Below are 22243 nucleotides of genomic sequence, written 5' to 3' on the forward strand. Positions count from 1 at the left end.
TTTCTTCATTTTCAATACTGTTTATTGGAAACAGCTAAGTTCTTTGCATAGGAAGGGGACATAATTTCCAGTGACATTATATTTGCTCTTCCTCTTTCGTTTGCACTAGAGAGAGCCTTGCCATATCTGATACATCATTCTCTAAAGGTATGCTTGCATCATTTCCAATTAAATGTTTTAAGTTAGCAGTATACAGTAAATTATCATAAATGTTATTGTAAATTCAAGCTGAAGTGTTAGCAAGAAAATTGCTAAAGGATATCATTTAAGCTCTTATTGGTTTTGTGTATTTGCTAATGTCTGTGGTGTATATTACTTTGACGAGCTTACAGTGACTTCTAACTTGAATTAAAATACGGTTTTGGTCAATCCTTTTAAGGTCAAGATAAGATTTAAATTAGAATATAATTTGCTTAGTTAGTCATCTCACTGTTTTTTTGAAGCAAGTAAGCAATGAATTGGGAAAATAAATTATAATTGTTTACTTAGGATTCTCAGAAAGGGAACACACGTGCTTTGTTGACAACAGTGGCATTCAGTAGATTGAATAATAATTTATCCTTTATTCATTACTTTTTTATTACTGATGGAAAGAAGAGCTGGTTAAAAGGTAGCAGAGACCAGTTAAATGTTCAGATCTATTTTAATAATATTTATACGAATTCATTCACTTTATAATAATTTGCATATTTATTTGAATTTTGACCTACTTGGCCTTAGAATTGTCAGTGAATATAAGGCAGTTTCTGAAGAAAACCCAGAACACTCACTACAGTGCTAGAATTCGATTGGTATTTGTTGGCATGTCACACATTCAGATACCTTGCATGTCTAACTATTACATACTGAAATATATGTAATGAAGAGCAAACATAGTGAGAAAAATATATATTAAGTGAGCAAAGTTTGTGTCAAGTAAATGATTGACACAAATGTAGTTCTGTTTTTTTTGAATTCTAGTATCACAAACTTATTCCAATATATCTGAAGAGTAAAATCTTGTTCCTGTGGTTACTGTAATTAAAAGGGAATGGAAAAGGCAGGGCAGGAAAAGATTTATGGGATTCAGAGATGAGAAAATGTGAGAGATTTGAAGAAAAAGAAGTTAGAAAGGAAGAGCAATGTATAGACTTTGACAAATGAGAAGAAATAATGAACAGGAATTTGTAGTATAAAGAAGAAGGATAAAAGGGTACATTTAGTCTTACAAAACTAGAATTGTATAATGAAAGAATTATTTTAACCCAAATTATTATTTAATTATTACAATGTTGTTATTCAAATTCTACACAACCTTTGTCTCACAGACATCTAAGGCCTTTAGTACCAGTCCAGTCCATGACAATGTCTTTTCCTAAAATCTCATCACTTGTTTATGCCACTTATTTGACAACTGATTGCACATTTGCATTTCTGAATTGTTCTGTGATTACAATCTTCTATTATAAGTTAACATTTTATGCTTTAAATCTCAATTTTCTAAGTAGGATACAAATCTGGAAGACAAGCACTCTGTCCTATTTCTTGCTAGTTTCTGTAGTTTTAGCAAAGCATCTTGCATTGTAGAGGGATCTCAATTCTTTAATGACTTAGTATAATATACAGCATTTTTCAAACGAAAGAGTCATTTATCCTATACTCAAAGAAAACGATAAAATAACACTGAAAGCATGCAGAGACTTGGGTGAAATTTAGAAGCTTTGGAACATGTATTTCATCAGTAAGTTATTTACTTTGTTTATGTGATAGTCCTGACATGGAAGATCAGTGTAAGCCAAGATAGTATCGACAGAAAGAGTATAATAAATAGAAAAGGGGTACATGAATCAGATTATTTACATTTTGGAGATGGTGACTGCAGTGAGTACTGCACTTGAATTAATTCCAAAAGATCTCCCTTGAGCTGAAAGTGTGTGTAGTCATAATTGCATGACCTGTGACACATTGTCTTTGTCCCACAGACAGGTTACAAATTTGGCGCTGCATCAAGATAGAGTAATTATAGGGAAGCAGAAACTGTCTGGATATTCCACTGAAAGCTGAAGATGTGATCCATTCTTGATTTGCTTTGCTAATAGCTCTAACTTTGAGAAGACAGAGAGAATAGTAAGATGAACAACCAACAGGTGGGGGATGTAGGCGTCCCGAGAGAGAGAAAACCATCATGCCATTTGAGAGTATATAATAGAAAGGAAAGAGAATAGCGAAGAGAAGCATTTACATACCCCCAGATTTTAGCAACATTTATTCCAAAATGTTTACAGGAAAGCTATTTTGATTCTGTGGCAAGAGAGCTAAAATAAAATACCCCAATAAATTGTTCATTCATTTATTCAGTTTAAGTAATGGTATTAGAAAGTGTAAAGCTACAAGTGAGTTAAGGCTTCAAAATGAACTTTTGTTCTTTTTTGTAAGGATAACCTGACTGATACAGCAATGTTATTCTGCAGATATGATATATCTTAACTTTATAATGGCATTTATGAATATCTGGTGTTCTTTTGAAGTTGATCGAAAAATGGACACTGGGTAATAGCATAGTTGGTGGTGGTGGCTTCTGAGAGGGGCCAATAATTAGCACTTTTTGCTTTCTCTGGGTTCTAAACAAATAGGAATTAAACAGTTAATTTGAAAATACTGGTCAATATATCATTTTTATTATTGATAAAACTCATGCTGAAGGACATAACTTTGGGTCCATAAACCAAATTATTTTGCTAATTCTGAACTCCAGAATTAGGCAGATTTTGTCACCTGCCATGGATAATACATTAAGATATGCTGCCTCCTGTGGGTAGCCTTCCCAGATAAGTTATGAGAGAGAGGATCCAAATCAAATTCACATCATCTGCAGGCAGATTTGCTTCTAAAAGGAAGACAGGCAGATTCATCTGTAGAATTAATCATTTCACCTCCTTGGAGCACAATGAGTAAGAGCAGGAGACAAGCTAGGAGACTATGGAAAATACTTCTTCATCAAAATTAGGAAGGGCAAAAGGTTTTCTTTCCCCTCTAACTTTGCCTTGCATCTGTTCTCTTAGGCCACTGAGTTTAACCATAAAGCCTGTGGTCAACTATGTGAGAGAGGAGATCAGCAGTTTATTTGGGCAGGAGGCCAATTCTAAGGTCAGCTGCTTTGACCATTATCCTGAGATCCATGGTGGTCAGTTTTGATTCTACATTGAGAAGATTCTGAAATGGGTTGGAACAGGACATATATCAAATCAGCTTCAATGACACTCTGTATCCGAAGCTGGAAATTTACCACCAACTTATTTCTTATCTTAAATTATATATAACTCTATGGCCATATTAAATAACTCTAATACTAGAATGCATAAAGACACATCAGTAATAAAATTCCAAAAACATAGAAATGCCCTAATTAAATAAAATCTCCTCACTTTATCAAATTCCCAGGGAACAATCATTAAAGTTTAAAAGATTTTATTTGTTGGCAAGTTAAAACCATAAGTAAAGTCTAAAATTATTTTGCCTTTGTGAGTTAAAAATTCTTCAAATAAATTCCAAAACCATTCTTCAATATTTCTTATTAAAATATTAAACATTCTTCAATATTAATCTCAGCCATAAGCATTCACCATTCACAGGAAGAGTTGGGATTGTCTCTTTCTCACCAGAATACATAAAGCTCCTTCAGCGTCAACACTACTATATTAGTTCAATGCCAAGCCTTCCATGGACCTAATTTTAAATAATACAAATTATTAATAATATATGGAAAATGTTCAGAGCACTGGCCACGCAGTCATCAAATTTAGAAAACAGACCAATTCCTACCCTTTAAATGAGTTATCTCAGGCAAAATGATATACCTAAACCTAGTTCTTAGTGTGGCCAGACACCATAACAGAGACTCAGTGGTGTCTAAGGAAAGAAGGGTAGATTGTGAAACCCTGATTTTCATCTTGCCATGATACCTATCAGTCTATACAAGTTGTCCAGAATTCATGAGCTATGAGTTTAAATCTCAGTGGGAGAAATCCATAAGCAAATGGTTGATTTTGGTATTATGCATACTTATCTCTTAGAGAGACATTGCTGCCTTCTTGCAAAATTTAGAAATTTGTGTCTGGGCGCAGTGGCTCATGCTTGTAATCCCAGCACTTTGGGAGGCCAAGGCAGGTGGGTCACTTGAGGTCAGGAGTTTGAGACTAGCTTGGCCAACATGGTGCAAACACTGTCTCTACTAAAAACACAAAAATAAGCTGGGCGTGGTGACATGCACCTGTAGTCCCAGCTACTTGGGAGGCTGAGGCACGAGAATCGCTTGAACCCAGGAGACGGAGGTTGCAGTGAGCCAAGATTGTGCCACTGCACTCCAGGCTGGGCAACAGAGCAAGACAGTGTTTCAAGAAAAAAAAGAAAAAAATTAGACATTTGTAATCATATCAGCCCCAAGCACATCTTATTCAAGCCTTCTCCTCCAAGACAGTATTTTAAGAATTTTTTAGTTTCCATATATCCCAACTCTAAATTGAGAGTGACTGTGTTTGGTGAATAGCACCCATGCTTTTGTGACTAACCAGAAGGCATTTCAGTCTTATTTTGCTGTGGCTGTTGCCACTATATGCCTCTATGACTTCACTTCCCAGGAAGTATTTGTCTCTCCTCTGTCATTAGCCAATTCAGAGACAATCTAAGACCACGTGGTAGAGAGTGACCTTGAGCTTGTGTTCAAACTAAATGGTTGTAAGTTTCATCCATAGGTCCTATCTTGGTCCTAAATTAATTTTTAAATTCAACAAATATTTGTTGAATATCTTCCATCTACCAACTACTTTCTAGATGCTGAGATTAACATATATAAAAATCCCAATACTATCAATAGAGACAAACTTTAAACAAATAAGTGAAATATATAGTATATTAGATGATAAAGAATAATGTGGAGAAAAACAAAATAAGGAAGAGGGAAAGTGGCAGTGTGTGTGTGTTTGTGTGTGTATCTGTGTGAAGATGATTGGCATTTTAATTGAGGTGGTCAGGGAAGAAGTAGAAAATGAAATTTTAGGTAAAGGAACTAGTGTTGGCTACTTAAGCCTAACACTAACCATTTAAAGCTCATTCACATTCTGTTTATATATACACACACAAATATCTATTTATATACACAGTAACCATTTAAAGCTCATTCGGGTTCTATTTTATATCTATCTATCTATCTATCTATCTATCTATCTATCTATCTATCTATCAGCTCTCCATAAGAGATTGAATGAGCCAAGAAAGCTGTCTAGTCATCAGTTGCTGAGGGGCTGGCTAAGACAGAAATACACAGATACCTTTCTCAGTTGCCCCAAGTTGGGGACTCACTGCTCATATATATGTATACAAAGTACAAAAATTAAAATTCGAGTTCTATAAATTTAGAACTTGACTTCTTTGTAGTTTAATATGTTGAATAACAGAAAATATTCTGCTCAATAATTGCCAAAGCCTTTTTTTCCATATAATTAAGTCACTGCCTCAGCGAAGCTTAGGAATAGTTGCACTTGCATAGTAAACGGTACATTAAGGCCTTGGCCCTAGTTGAAGTCCAGTGATCTTCATTTTTGTTTTCTGGATTGCCCCGTTAATTCTTCTATCCTTAAGGAAATGGAGTGGCTTATTTGATTTCTAAATTTAAGTGAAATAAACAGCATCAGTAATAAAGATGATGTTGAAGGACTTTCTCCTTAGTTCAGCTAAAAATGGGATCCTTATCCCATGACCGTGAAAGGTTAGGCTCACAGATACATTTAAGAGTGGGAAAAATGGAATTTATTGGGCAAAAAGAAAAAAAAAAACTCAGCAAAGTGAGAGAATTTCCTGTTAACAGGCCCGCATCTCACCAATTGACTCCCAGGTACCACCCCAGAACAGGAGAGGCCAGGTTCCTCCAGCTGCAAATAGCAGGAACTTCCCAAGGCTCCACCCAGTGTGCACTCCTCCCATTGCGCAGGCCTATCAGAGGTTCTGCCAGGCGGCCTATTTTACGTGGCTGTCTCAATAATATTGTGTTGTCTATCTTCACTTTTTACTTTTTAACTTGTTCAGAATCTCAAGCAGATGAGAAGCGTCTACTTAATAATAGAAACTTTATCAGAGACCCCCAACAGTTCAATAAATTCATATTGATTGCTAGGTAAGTGTCCATTTCTAGAGAAAGGGTAATGAAGCATTTATTTCTTTTCTCTGATCCACTTAAAATTTTCATCGACCGAGAAATAAATGGCCTGATTGTCAAATTTAGATATTTATGGGAAAATTCATAGAAAGGAAATATATTAGAATAAAGGGAATTTGTAGATTAAGTGTGAAGTATATCGAATATATTTGGTGAAAGTTAAAATGCTTTTGGTAAACGGAAGATAACTGTAGGGTTAGATGTGTCCTCTTAGCAGGAATATATCATAAGCCAATACATTCAGGAAAATGTACCAGTTGATTGGTGAAGCAGAGAAGACATAGAGGAAGAGGCTGCAAAGTTCTTGGGAGCATCATTGGACCATGAGAGGTTGAATGAGCCAAGAAATCTGTCTGGTCATCAGTTAGAGAGGGGCCAGCTAAGTCAGAAATACACAGATGCCTTTCTCAGTTGCCCCAAGTTTAGAACCCACTCCTTATAAAAATGTATACAAAGTACAGAAATTAGAATTCAATAACATATGGTCCAAAAAGTTGTATTCCAGGACAAGGGCTAAGGAGTGTTAAGTTTTGGAGAAGTTTTGCAGTGGACAAAAGATGGTTTCATGAAGTTTGAAAATAAGGGAAAACATGCCCAGTCTGCTAGCTAGGGAACTTCTTGGGTATCATGTACCTATATACCTCTTGCCACCTTGAGTGGACATAGTGTTTGAAAATAAACTGAATGTTTCTAAATCCATATACCTTATCTGTCCTATCTTTTGATATACTACATGGAGGGAACCCTGGAATATGAAAAGGCAAAACTCATTCTTGTGGTGGCTTTTATGATTTGAGTTGAATTACTAGCAAGTATGGCAACTCACTATCTTGATTATTCTCTTTGCCCCCAAAGGGCATTGATCTGTTCAGGGAAATGGAATAGGGGTCAACGTGAAAGACCACATGCAGAGAGATAACTAACACATTGGAAGTTTAAAAGTTCAAAGAGAATTCTGCACTCAATAAAAAAAATAGGTTACAAGCAATCACAACAGTAAAACATGAAAAATTTATAATAAATACCAATGTGAAGTTCTGAATTTAGTTTCAAAAATTTACTTATAGACATGCTAAATAGAGAAGACTTGTCTTGATCAAAGTTCGTATCAGGGTATTCAAGGGCCCTAGATGACCATCTGTCAGGTAAGTCACAGCACTTCTGAGCCTGCTTTAATAGGAACATTGGACTAAGTAAGCTCCAGTATTGCTTCCAAATCTGAGAATGAGTTATTCCAATGAGTCTGTGACTTTCTCACATTTTGATTTTTGTGGTTTAACACATTGTTCCAAGTACATAAGAAAGCTGATTTATATCAGTCATGAGTAATCTGTGCTACATCAAACTGCCCTTCACATTAAAAAAATTCAAACAATTGAAATTCATTTTTTTTAAAAAATGCCTGTCATGTCTCCTTTCACAAAATATTGAAAACAAGTCAGATTGCCTATTCATTTATCACACCAGTTAGTCAATGGTCATTATAGGTATCTTCCACTGGAGACTTAAAAAATTATGTTTAGCAGATGTCTTCACAAAGGAGCATTTTACTGAAGAACCATTTCTTAGCATTTTGCAATATTGAACTAAAAATGACTCCATTAGCTAATAGCAAAATAATCCCATTTCCTCAAAGAAAAAAATATGTATTGATTAAATGGAGAATGCCAGTGTTTGGGTCATTTACGTAGCCAGGAAGATTTAAGAACCTCTTGAAGAACTTCAAAATTATAGTCATAAACTACTGAAATGTTCAACACGAACTCCTTATACACTAAATGTAAAAGCTAACTGGATTATGTTGCATTTAGAATTTTTTAACCTAGAAACTAGCATGTTGTAGTTCAGAATTGAATCATTAGCTTTGCATTAATTCCCAGAATCAGGGAGAAAAGAAATCTTTCTTTAGTAAATTACTTCTTCGGGTGGGGAGAACTACTGAGAGATTGATCTGAGCTTTATTGTAGCAAGAGCCTCAAGTCATAAATTACTGGCACACAGCAGAAGTCAGTGTGTCATTTCTATTGTGGTCAGATGCTTTTAGATTTCCACTTGTCAAGGTTGACTTGATCATATTGTGCACTTCCTGGATGTCAAAGACATAGCATTCATTTGTCCTTCTCTTTGAGAGCAGGACAGGTATTTCTTTCACAACTTAAACTTCTAAGTTTGAGAAGAAATATACTCCGTAGTATGACTGTGGGGGTATTCTATGTGTGAAAATTTTTTTCAAGTGCAGATTTCAAAATTTGAAATTAACCAGGTTCTCATTTTTGCTCTTTGAGGAGTAATATGTATTAAAATCCATTCTGAGGATCTAGCTTTTAAATGACCTTTTCAGTACTCATCCTTTTGCTCATTTTGATTTGCTCAGATAAATTATAACCACCTGGCCTTTTGTATTAAAAAAGGTTACATACAAAATTGACCTTTCGATACTTATTGAGAGAGCTAGGTTCATTGTATTTGAGATTAACTGCTGTTGCTGTTTTCTGAATGATGTGTTAAATAACTTTAGTTGAGGATGGTAAAACCTATTTCTTGTGCCATTTTGTTCCAGGCTAATTCTAACACCATAGGAATGGACTGTCTGAGAAATACAAAGAAAATTATGTTTTAGAAAACAATGAATCGAATTTATTTAGCCCTGTGTGCCTAATGATTTACAGATGTGATTTCAGTGTATCTTAATCTTGATAAACCCAGTATTATCCTTTGGCCAGTCTGCCCTTCACCATCTTGCTTATTAAGATTCCGGCTTCTTTCTGTCTGTTTCTTGAATATTTTAAGCTCAGGCTTGCCTCAAAATGTGGCGCTTGCTTTTCCCTCTGCCTGAAATGTTCTTTTTTTGAATTGGAGTCTCGCTCTGTCACCTGGGCTGGAGTGCAGTGGCGCAATCCCAGCTCACTGCAATGTCTACATCCCGGGTTAAAGCGATTCTCCTGCCTCAGCCTCCCAAGTAGCTGGGACTACAGGTGTGTGCCACTACACCCAGCTAATTTTTGTATTTTTAGTAGAGATGGGATTTCACCATGTTGGTTGGCCAGGATGGTCTCGATCTCTTGACATCATGATCCGCCTGCCTCGGCCTCCCAAAGTGCTGGGATTACAGGTGTGAGCCCCCGGACCCTGCCTGAAAAGTTCTTTTCTAGCTTCCTTTGTTCCATTCACCTAACATTCCAATTGCCACCCTACATTTTCTGACTTCTGTGTAATTAGGTTGGACTGTGTGACTATTTCTGATAATGAAGTGTGTCACTTGTGGGCTGAAGCACTGAAAAGTCCATACACAATTCACTAGTCCCTTTTCTGCCATGATTCTTCGGGAAGTCTTGGGTTGAGATGGAAAGTGACAAGATTGAAGCAATCTATATTGCTGAATTACCAGATGGGAAGTTACCTAGACCAGAGGATTTTGTGTGAGCAAAAAATAAACTTTTCTATGTTCAACTACTGAGCTTTTGGGGATGTGTGCCTATTCTGATTAACTGTTTAGGGTTTCAGGGCAAATATCATTTCCCTTTTGTAACCACTCCATCTAAAGCACTTTCCTTCTGCACGGTACCTTTCCCCTGACCATTTTGTTTCCCACAGCAATTTTTTCTGTAATACTTTTATTTATTTGTTTATGTAAGTCAATGTCAAACAAACAAGACTTCCATGTGCTGTTAGTTATGATTCTTAAGTGCCCAGAGTATTCTTTAAAGTTGTCAATAAGCATTCATTTTTCAACATTTCGTTTTGATGTAAACAAGTACAAAAAGCAAGGTAAAATATTACCTTGCAAAGGCCCATTGAATTTCCTGTTGGTCACCAGAAAGCATAGCCTGTATCAAGCCATAGCACAGTTTATAAGACTCTCCTACATAAATCCATTTTGCATTATTTCTTTTATCCTGAAATGAGATCATCTTTGGCAAAGTCTTTATCAGTGATGCTATCTGTGTCAACACAGAAAATATTTAGAGTCCATATTTTAATTTTAAAATTTCCCAGAGTCACCTTCAAAACTTCTGCAATATTTTTGCATATATGGACGTCTTCATCCACTAACGAATAGCTTTGTTGCTTTTAACTCCAGGCTACATAAATACTTCCTGCAATATCAGACTATACTATCTGCCAGTTTGCCAACTTCCAGTTTCCTGGCACATGGTTCAGAAGAGTCCCTGGTATTTTTTTTGCTGGCATGGAGAAGCTTGCTGAATAGAATCAAAAGGGTTACCCTATACATCAGTTCCTAGGAAAACGGCATGCAGTTAGAGCTCAGTAAAAATTCATTCAATTAATTATTACAAGCAAACTTATTCACCATGGAAATCTTGATATGAGCAAACTCTATCAAATTTTTCTACAAATAGGCTTTTATTTATTTTTTTTTTTTTTAAAAAAGGGAAAAAAATTTTTTTCCTAGAATTTTAGTCTAAACTATTCAAGATCATCCTTTGGAATTTGAAGTGAAGAACGTCATAATTTGCTTCCAGTCCTTAATGAAGTTTCTTGACAAGGCATTAAGACTTTACTGAAAATTATTTTCTTATTGCTAAAGCATGAAGAGATGTGCCACATGACATACAGAGCTTCATTTCTCATTAGGGAACAAAATGAGATATGTGATCAGGTATAAGATAAAAACAAGTATACACAGGTGTATCATCTGCATAATCAAAGTTTTGCATGCAATATTAACTCTTCAGTATTATGAAGATTTAAGTGATTTTCTTTTGGAAAAGTGTTCACAAGTTGGAATTCTTTGTTAATGAGAAGTCAGCAAGCACACCGTTGAGAAAAACCAGGGATTGTCTATGCTGGATCATGTTAGTGTTTCACTTAGACTAAAAAGAAATGACGAAATTCTAACCCTTTCCTAATTTATTTCAAAATACTCAGTGTTAGCAAATATTAGAAATTTCTGGAATGGATGTGATAATCAGATAGGGATATTTCTTTGTTTGCTCCACACTGCAAATTAGCATGATCATACCCCTGACCAAAAAATGATTTTACCAAGGTCTATCCAAAGATATAAAGCTTAACCGATTTGCTTAACAACTTTGTGATATGCTTCAAGACACAGCTTTTGTGTTGAGAAAAATTCAAATTTTGGTAAAATTCTATCCCCCACCCCCCCTTTTTTTTTCTTTTTTCTTTTTCTTTTTTTTTTTTTTTTGAGATGGAGTCTTGCTCTGTTGTCCCAGGCTGGAGTGCAGTGGCGATCTTGGCTCACTGCAACCTCTGCCTCCCAGATTCAAGCCATTCTCCTACCTCAACCTCCTGAGTAGCTGGGATTACAGGTGTGTACCACCAGGCCTGGATACGTTTTTTGTATTTTTTAGTAGAGACAGAGTTTTGCCATGTTGGCTAGGCTAGGCTGGTCTTGAATGCCTGACCTCAGGTGGTCTGCCTGCCTTGGCCTCCCAAAGTGCTGGGATTATAGGCATGAGCCACTGTGTCTGGCTCTTATCCCTTTTAAATTAAACTTATTTTCATGAAGACTTATCAATGGACAGATGTCAGGCACCCCTTCCATTTTCTTGACTTCAAAACTTAATTACAAAGAATTGCCCCTGTAAGAAGTACTGTTTTGTCTCCCATGATGTGTAAGTAGGAATGGATAACAGATATGTAAAGATAAGGAAGATTTGCTAATGAAGATTATTCATTTTCTTTGACATTTCCTAAATTAACCTAAACAATGACAGTCCATGCTTAAAAGGACCATACTTATAAAAGTAAGGTATATTTTATTTAATTCCTGCCAGTAGGAACCTTTTAAAAATACCTTATTACAAGGAAATGATGTTGATGCTATCAGGTCATATAGTTTGTAGCCCCCTGCTCTTGATGTTGATGCTATCAGGTCATATAGTTTGTAGCCCCCTGCTCTTGTTAATATTGACAATTTCCAGAGTTCCAGGAGACTAATTTTACATTGAAGTTATGATCTACAATCAGTATGTAAGGCTGATATCTTTAAGAAACAAGATCATTCAGTATAGAGTATGGGTGGCATTGCATATACGCCAAAGTTTACAGAAAAAACAAAGTTTGGGAACCACTGAGCTACATGAAGACAACAAATAAATGAAATGTTTCCAATTAAATGTCTGAGCTTTGAACTAATTCTGCCTTGAAGATAATTTTCAAATTCTTATCTAGCAAATAGGAATGTGTCAGTAAATCTAAAGTAGTTTTGCTGGCTTTTAGAATTTACTCCCTTTTGTTTTATTTTTAAGCATTAATATGAGTTGATTGATTTATTTCTTGAAAGAATTTAAGGAAGTACAGTTACATTTTGGTTCAGGATGAGGGGCTGTTAACTTCTGAAGACAGCAGTAAGTTAATGATTTAATCCACTGAAATTGCAGGGAAAAAATTAAAAGTATCATCTATTAGTGACAGGTTCATAACTTTTCTAGTCCTCATCTATTTGCCCTTTAGAGGTCCGTGATCTGCAGGTTGAAGAATTTCCTGCCTAGAGGATCTGTGAGGTTCCTACCAGGTCTAAAAATCTGTGGAGACTGTGTCTTGGTCATATGAATTATATAATCAGTGTTATCCAGATGCCAACAGGACCCTCATTTGTTGACATCATTTAATCCCTTATTTTGGACTTTTTGTTTTAATTTTACTTTGAGTGATAATATATTTACTTTCAATAGTAATTTACTTAATGTATATGCATAGTCATGCTTATACTTTCTACATACATTGACATGCCCATGTACTATATATGCATGGGTATATACATATATATAAGATTATTGTATTAGTCTATTTTCACACTACTAATAAAGACATACTTGAGATTGGGAAGAAAAAGAGGTTTAATTGGACTTACAGTTCCACATGGCTGGGGAGGCCTCAGAATCATGGTGGGGGGCCAAAGGCACTTCTTACATGGTGGTGGTAAGAGAAAATGAGGAAGAAGCAGAAGCAGAAAGCCCTGATAAACCCATCCGTTTCATGAGACTTATTCACTGTCGTGAGAATAACATGGGAAAGACCAGCCTCCACGATTCATTTACCTCCCACTGGGTCCCTCCCGCAACATGGGAGATTTCTGGGAGATACAATTCAAGTTGAAATTTGGGTGGGGACACAGTCAACCCATATCACTTATATATGCTATTAACATTTTAGAAGCCAATTGCAGGCAGAGTTAGTTACTGCTTTGTTTTTTATGTATGTGTAGTTTTAAGGATTATTATCCTAAAGTCATTCAAAGAGTTATATGTCTTGCGGTATTTGGAAAGGTAGCGAGTATGAAGTTTGGGGAATGATACCATATTTGAAGTAATAGTATTAAGTTGAAGAATTATCTGTATTCATGTTTGATAGAATCAGTGACTCTACCCGACTCTACCTGGTAGTCAAATTTAAGCATAGATATTCTTTTCTTTTCTTTTCTTTTTTTCTTTTTTTTTTTTTTTTTTGAGATGGAGTTTCGCTCTTGTTGCTCAGGCTGGAGTGCAATGACGCAATCTCGGCTCACTGCAACCTCCACCTCCCGGGTTCAAGTGATTATCATGCCTCAGCCTCCTGAGTAGCTGGGATTACAGGCATGTGCCACCATGCCTGGCTAATTTTATTTTATTTTATTTTTTTAGCAAAGACAAGATTTCACTATGTTGGTCAGGCTGGTCTTGAACTCCTGACCTCAGGTGATCCACCTGCCTCGGCCTCCCAAAGTTCTTACAGGCGTGAGCCGCTGCACCCAGCCTGATTTTCATATCATTTTTAATTCCATGGTTTGTTTTATATGAGATTTTGAATAGCAAAACAGTTACTATGTACAACTAATAAGATACTAACATCTCTTTAATTTTTAAATTTTCTTCACAACAATGGTTATGGCAGTATGATTATAATCTATTGTATTATGATCAATTTGTTCTCTTGGCTTTATTGTTCTGCTGAATAATTGGCAATAGCAGATTAGTTATAAAACAGACACATCTGCTATATGGCTTCTTATGGGTATACAAAATGTTAAACTTCGTTTTATATAAAACATAATCCTAGAAAATAGATTAATTTTCAAAATTTCTTAAGAAAATACTCTATATTTTTTCCTAATTTTCAGGTTGAGTTTTTATCACTCTTAGTCACAAATGGTGGAAGGCAGTTCCAAATCTAAATTCATTTTACCACAATAATGACATTTTCCAACTGTCTCATAAATTTGCAACATTTGTTAAAAGGGAGACTAGTAGAGGAAAATGTGTCACTATTGCTGAAGAAAATGGGCCTGTGGTAATTAGTGTGCCATCTTCGGAGACAAAAATAGTGCTTGAAATTTAACATTATAATTGTACCAATTAGCAGTTATTGAGTGCTCACAATGTGCCAGCCTGTGTGCAGAACAGCCCAAGTGTGTGATCTCTTTAGTCTCAACCTTATGACTTAAAGATATTATTGCTATTCCCATTTTATAGAGAGAATGAGTGAAAGGCCTCAGTAATGAGATTATGATCCAATTGCTAGTAAGTGCAACAGCTGGGCTTTAAAACAGGTCCTCTAAGGTATAGGCATAGTGTAGGTACTGTTATTATTTATAGATGAGAAAAATTGAGGCTTAGAGAGGTCCAAATAATTTGGTTAAGCTCAAACAGCTAAAAAGTGGAGAGACTGGTATTTAAAAGTAGGACAATTGTTAAGAATAGGGGAGGAGGGCAGAAATCATTTGCAAAGATCATCACAATTTACTCCATTTGATTATTTTAGGGCTATCACACTAAAGCAAGAGTGTTACAGGGGAAAATGATTTTCTCTTCCTAAGTTTCACAGTAAGAACATTTGCATTAGTCTCCCAGAGGCAGAAACTCAGCTGTTTCAACAAGGGCTCTCTCACCAGTCTTCCACTAGGTGACCCAGAATAAATTTATTTGTCTAATTCTTTATTTGTAACTTTACTAATACTCTATATTGTGCCCTAATTATTTCCATTTTACCAGACTTGCTTTACAAGCTGTAGTAGTAAAGTCCTGGGCAGGAAGAATATTTTTCTTGTTCTTTATATAAAGTAATTTAGTAGACATTCAGTTCCTAAAAAGTGATGGAAACACAAAGCTCAGAAAACAAACTAGAATTTTTAAATATACTTTTGCATTCTACAAATTTAAAAATTGAACAAAAGTATCAGTCACTGATTTTTTTAATGAGTTTTAGGAGGCACAGTAACATATTATAGTCCATGGCACTCTATTTTTTGTCAACGATTGTGAGTTTGGAATATTTGCTGATTTATATTACAATGTGTGATATTGAGTATTCATTAATTCTATTTTGTAGACTTTTTACTTTTAGATATAAGGAAAAGGCAAGATGAGGAAAAAGAAGCTGTTCATTTTTTCTAGCAATCACTTGTCATATGAGATGCCATTTGTATGCTGAGGAGACTAATACAAATGGAGAAAATTGATAATACAAATCTTAGAAAATTGTGTTCAAACACAAAGTGGAATTTACAATTTTCTCAAGACTATTTGTACATGATCATAGGAAGGGTAGATTGTATATTCATGTGTGTGTTGTATGGGCATGTTGGTGTATGTGTTGTTACCAAAGACAAAGAACCTGGTGTCTTCCGCATTTACTATCCCTCAGCATCTGAAATAACATTATGTTTGCATTTTGCATAGAAATACTATTCAGATCAATTACCCATTCCTATTGAGAGAGGCAGAAACAGATTCTATTTGCCAGGAACTGTATTTTTAATAATATAATTTTGAAGTTATATTAAAGTGAATAATTTGAAAATTTAGATCACATTCACTTTTTACTTTGAATATGTATTTTTAAAATGAATTTATTCAAAAAAATGTAATCTACAAACTTAAATTGTTACTCATTAACAGTTGCATTATTTCTATCCCATATTGTCATGTGACTGTTCTCTTTTAATAATAAAAACCAGCTATTAAAACAAAAATTTTAAATAATAAAGTGTGATGGCAGTTTATTATCTAAACTTCTACTTAAATAAATAAACTAGTGTTTAAATAATTTGGCCCGTGTTCCTTTATCATCTACAAGGGAGTTTTATGAATGTTCACTCACAGGACTACATCCATTTACATTCAAAGATGAGTAGTTAACATTTTAAGTTAATAACAGAGAATCTTTAAAAATATCTGTGAATAATGAAGCCATTCGTTGTGTTCAAGAATTTTGCCTTTCTTCAATAATATAATTTTCTTCTCATTTTAAAGAGTATTTAATTGTATCACACGTCCTATTTTAATATTTAATAATAATTTTATTAGCTGTATAGAATGAGAAGGGCAAAAGTTGCAATATCTAGTGCTGGTCATCAATTTTTTTTATCATGACTTAATGAATATTATAATTACAAAGAGAGGCAAAAAGATAAATTAGCTTAGTAGTTGGTTGGGACTTGCTAGTTTATTGGTTTTAGCTTGGGCAAAGCCCAGAATAGTCACAAAGAGAAAGAAACAAGTATGTGGGGGTGCTCTAGAAGTTCTTGCACACAATTTCTCAACTTACTAATCATGACTCATTTTGAATAATAAACAAAGGCTTTGACCAAAATTATAAACACTGCCAATAATAATTCCTTCTGGTTCCATAGCAGTTGACAGGGGATTCTAATGACTTACAAAACTTAGCCTTGTCAGGTATATGTTCCTTTAATTTCTATTAATGCATTTTGGCAACTTTTCATTATCTTTTCTTAAATATTTTTACTGTTTTTTTCTTTTTTAGCTAAGACAAAAGTATGAGTTATTTTGAGTAGGAAAATTTGGCACAGCCATCATTGTAATAACGCTTTTTACTCAAGTAGCACCTCTCACCTGAGACTTTCAAAGTGGTTTTGAGTACATTGTATTAGACCTACAGGATGGAGGTCAAGGGAAAAGTTATTTGTAGGCACCATACATTAAAAGCCTCTGTGGACATATAACCGAGGCCATGGGGAGAAAGTAATTTTCATCTTTAGTACTCGAGATATGGATATGTGTGTAACATGATTCCTAACTTTTCAATGCCACTTGTTTATCACAAGAACAGAAAACCAAACACCGCATGTTCTCACTCATAGGTGGGAACTGAACAATGAGATCACTTGGACTCAGGAAGGGGAACATCACACACAGGGGCCTATCATGGGGAGGGGGGAGGGGGGAGGGATTGCATTGGGAGTTATACCTGATGTAAATGACGAGTTGATGGGTGCAGCACACCAACATGGCACAAGTATACATATGTAACAAACCTGCACGTTATGCACATGTACCCTACAACTTAAAGTATAATAATAATAAATAAATTAAAAAAAAAAAGGAATGTAAGCCAAGACAAATAATCTTACCTTCTAATTGGAATAAATAATAAAATATTTATGGCATTATTTTTTTGACATAAAAAAAAATGAAAGCGGATCTCCTCTGAAAAAGACTGCATATCAAAATAAGCTGCTATTGTCATGTTTTTATTTTATTATACAATTTATGGTATTTTTCCACCCATGCTTATAAGTAATGAAAGGTAAATTTCTAAATAAGCACGTATAGTATCCATATGAGTATGAATAGATATGTTCAATAAATATTTAAATTAGAAAAAAAAAAAAAGGGAACGAGATATTGTTGAATTTCATGAGCATTTAAACCTATTTTAAGACAAATCATTTTTAACCCCCTCCAGCAACTGCTTCGAGAACGACAACAGATGGCCAGCCGTCCCTTTGCTTCTGTTGATGTAGCTCTGGAAGTGGGAGCTGAACAAACAGAGTTTCTGCGAGGGCCATTAGAGGTAGGAACAGCAGTGCTGAAAGAGGACCACTGTGTTTGCATATTTATTATATTGCTTCTCTAATCTACATCTGCTTATGAAGCCAAACAGAGTCTGATTATCTAGAGTTGACAAGATTCAGCTACATATGTTATGCCATTTTCAAGGCACATAGTTTTAATAGTATGACATGAGCTGTAACCAAAGCCACTGGAGAATCTATTAGCCTAGGCAAGAGTGACAGACTGCTCACCTGGCAGCCGTTCTCTGACAGATAGGAGCTGAGGGAATTTAAGATATAGGTATGATCGGAGAAACAAAGCACCTATATTTAGTCTTTGGAGTACTCTGTACCCCTAGTTAACAGTTCACATCTATCTTTATTAACAAAGTTTACTTAGAAAACGTGGGTGGAGATGAGTTGCATTTTAATTACATAGCTTCATTTTTGAATATTGAGAAGTGAATGTTTCTCACATATAAAATGAATATTTTTATTTGTGGTTAATTGCTGTATTATTACATTCCTTTATTGCAAAGGCAGAAATAGAGTATGATGAAACAGAAATCATATGCAACTAAATATGGTATTAGAATCCAAAAGTAATCCATGAAGTGGTTTCTGCAAATAATAACCCCTAAAGGTGCAAAATTCAAAGCATTATGATGCATACTAATTTAATTGTATGTTTATTACTTTTGTTTACATTTTATATGTGGTAAAATATATTTAAGTAGAAGGGTTAAGAAACTGTAGAATTGAAGCATTTTATTCTTTTTTAGATGCCTTTTTTTTTTTTTTTTTAAGAGCTGGCCAATCCCTGCGTCACGCCATGACCAGAACGCAAAAAATGCCTTTATTTGACTAATTTTATGTTGCCATTTTCAGATTTTATTTTTTGTCAAGGGAAATAAGGAATGGAAAAATAGAATCCTTCAAAAACCTAGGTATACATATAATTGATTCTCTCTGTAGCATTTTTGGTTTTTCTGAAAAAATAAGAAAAAATCACAACTCATGGATGCTACTCAAAGGGTCAGTTTTTAGAGGAAATGAAATATTGGGTGCATGTTCCCCTATGATTTTTAAGACATTTTGATTTTTTACTACTCTAGATCACAGGTTGCCATGGAAGCTTAGAACATTAGGAAATGTATGTGTATATCTTCTTGGGGAAAAATTACAAAAGAGAATGATTAAATGAAAGGTACAGCAAGTGCTCTAATTTCATTTTGGTTCCTTGTTTCAGATAACTTTTGTAAAAAACCTTTCACACAGAGAAAACTTAGACTATTCTTGGACTATTATAAATTCTTTTTTTCCCCATCTGTTTAAAACATTCTCAAATACTGCTAAAAATCGAGTAACAAGAAAAAAAAATATCTGTAATGCACAGATTAAAGAAGAAAAGAAATAATCAAAGAACTAGAAAATTCACGAACTTAAGGAACAAATATGACACAGACTGTATCACCATAGTCTGTCAGTTGCACATTAATAGTGTTCAATAATGTATTGTTAGGTGCCCATGTGTTCATAATCATTACATCTTCATGTTCTATTTTTTCCAAATTTTGGTTCCGTCTTTATCATTGTGAATTTTTAACGTTAAATTTTATTTTGTAGAGTTAAAAAAAAGTCTAGCCCTACTTATTTTTAGTTCATATTCTCTGATATTCCTTATTTCATTCTTTCATTTCCGATTGCACTATATCCTTTTGTTTTACACCTGTACTTTCTGGAAAAAACTGTTAGCTTTTTTATTTTTTCATGTACTTTGTTTTTTGTTGTTGTTGTTCTTTTGAGACAGAGTCTTGCTCTGTCGCCCAGGCTGGAGTGCAGTGGCCAGATCTCAGCTCACTGAAGCTCCGCCTCCCGGGTTCCCGCCATTCTCCTGCCTCAGCCTCCCGAGTAGCTGGGACTACAGGCGCCAGGCACCTCGCCCGGCTAGTTTTTTTGTATTTTTTAGTAGAGACGGGGTTTCACTGTGTTAGCCAGGATGGTCTCGATCTCCTGACCTTGTGATCGCCCGTCTCGGCCTCCCAAAGTGCTGGGATTACAGGCTTGAGCCACCGCTCCCGGCCTGGTTTTGTTTTTTTTTTTGTTTTTTTTGTTTTTTTGATTGATTTGATATAAATCAAATCAATGTGTTTTTTTTTTATTGATTTGGTATAAAAATCATTTGATATTGATTTTTAATTGATATTAACACTGACATGAACTACTGTTCTACCAAGGCTTATTTCAGCTACCCCATTTTGTGTGTGTGTGTGTGTGTGTGTGTGTTGTTACCAGCCTTGCTTCTTTTTGGGTTTTTTTTCCCAGCTTCTGTCCATAAACTGATTTTCATCTACTAAACAGAATATTGCATATTCTATTTTTATGTTGCTGATAGCTACCCTTTCCTTATCAAGATTCATAGTGATTTTTCCCTAGCTATGCTTAAAGCTTTTTAAAACATATTCCTCCACTGGCCATCTCAAATAAAATTAATACTTTAACATGCTCTCAACTTCCCTTTGTTTCTCCTTCCGTATATTAATACCACCTGTAATTTTTATCCAAACATTATGGATGCACTTCTTTCTTTATTATGGCCTATGTAAAGAACAGTGAACTTTCTTTGTTCTCCTTTACTTTTGATATCTAGTTGTTTGCTCATGTATTTCTTTTATTTTTCACTAAGATAACCTCTCTAAAAGATTTTTTTCAAAGATATACTTTGGGTCCAGCACTGTGGCTTACTCCTGTAATCCCAGCACTTTGGGAGGCCGAGGCGAGTAGATCGTTTGAGGTTAGGAGTTCAAGACCTGCCTGGCCAATATGGTGAAATGCCATCTCTACAGAAAATACAAAAATTAGCTGGGCATGGTGGTGCACGCCTTTAATCCCAGTTACTCTGGAAAATGAGGCGGGAGAATTACTTGAACCCAGGAGATGGAAATTGCAGTGAGGCGAAGTTGCAGTGAGCCAAAATTGCAGTGAGCCACGGTTGCACCCCTGCACTCCAGCCTGAGCAACAGAGTAGGACTCCTCAAAAAAAAAGAGAGAGAGAAACTTTGTGTGACATTCTCTTTGAGAACTTATCTCCATGTTTAAAATCAGAAGAGGGAACAAATGACTCATTCCGATTTACTGTTTTGTTGTCTATGGGGCCGTTTTTGCAAATACTTGGTATAACATAAAGCATTATCTTAATTGTTGGAATTCTTACTATTTTTATTTTTTACTCAGTTCTCTTAATAACTGGCATGCCTCTATTTCTTTTGTACCAGTTTTTTCAGAAATTTCAATTGAGTATGTCAAAGGAAAAATAATTACATGTAAATTCTCATTTAGGAAAGGCCTTTATATTTGGGGATCAAGATCTAGTTATGAATATATGGTATTTTTATGGAAATAGCTTTATTGAAATATAGAACATATATCAATAGTTCATCAATTTAATATATATAATGCAGTGATTTTTGGTATACACAGTTATGTAACCACCACCAAAGTAAATTTTGGAAACTGTCATCACCTCTGAAAGAAATCCTATGCCTTTTAGCAGTCCCCGTACCCCACATTTTTCTTCAGCCCCTCCCCATGACACCCATCTCCTAGCCCTAGGCAAGAATTAATCTACTATCTTTATAGATTTTACTGTTTTGGACATTTCATACAAATAAAACTATATACAATGTGATCTTTTGTGATTAGCTTCTTTCACTTAGCATAAAGTCTTTAAAGTTGATATATGTTGTAGCACGTGTCAGTGCTTCAGTCATTTCTATTGTCAAATGATAGTCCATTGTATGGATGTGGCACAGTTTGTTTATACATTAATTAGTTGGTGGTTACTTGAGTTGTTTCCACTTTTTGGATACTATGAATGATGCCACTGTGAACATTTGTGTAAAAACATTGTATAAACATGTTTACATTTCTTTTGGATATATGTCTAAGAGTGGAATTACTGGATTATATCTTGTTGAAAAGGACTTTCTTTCTCCATTGAATAGTCTAGAGACCCTTGTTGAAAATCAATTTACCATAACCATGAGGATTTATTTCTGGACTCTCAGTATTATTCCACTAATCTGTTTATTCTTATGACAGTACCACACTGTCTTGATGACTCTACCTTTGTAGCGAGTTTTGGAATCTAACAGTGTAAGTCATCCAACTTTGTTCTTTTTTTTTTTTTTTCCCCCCAGACGGAGTCTCACTCTGTCGCCCAGGCTGGAGTGCAGTGGCGCCGTCTCGGCTCACTGCAAGCTCCGCCTCCTGGGTTCATGCCATTCTCCTGC

The 22243-nt window shown here is 35.1% G+C and overlaps 1 protein-coding gene across 8 annotated transcripts in view; it reads left to right on the top strand.

Annotated features, from left to right (window-relative positions):
* Positions 1–22243, top strand: part of ATRNL1 (attractin like 1) — an 842049-nt gene that overhangs the window by 593378 nt on the left and 226428 nt on the right. For 7 of the 8 annotated variants that reach the window (XM_045362239.3, XM_074002848.1, XM_005566518.5 and 4 more), the window contains one exon: positions 17864–17971. The exons of the other annotated variant lie outside the window; for it this stretch is intronic. In XM_045362239.3, coding sequence (XP_045218174.1) covers positions 17864–17971 — 108 coding nt within the window. The remainder of the gene's footprint in view (positions 1–17863; positions 17972–22243) is intronic. 8 annotated transcript variants of the gene reach the window in all.

This window comes from Macaca fascicularis, chromosome 9, assembly GCF_037993035.2.
Source record: "Macaca fascicularis isolate 582-1 chromosome 9, T2T-MFA8v1.1".
NCBI classification, from domain to species: domain Eukaryota; kingdom Metazoa; phylum Chordata; class Mammalia; order Primates; family Cercopithecidae; genus Macaca; species Macaca fascicularis.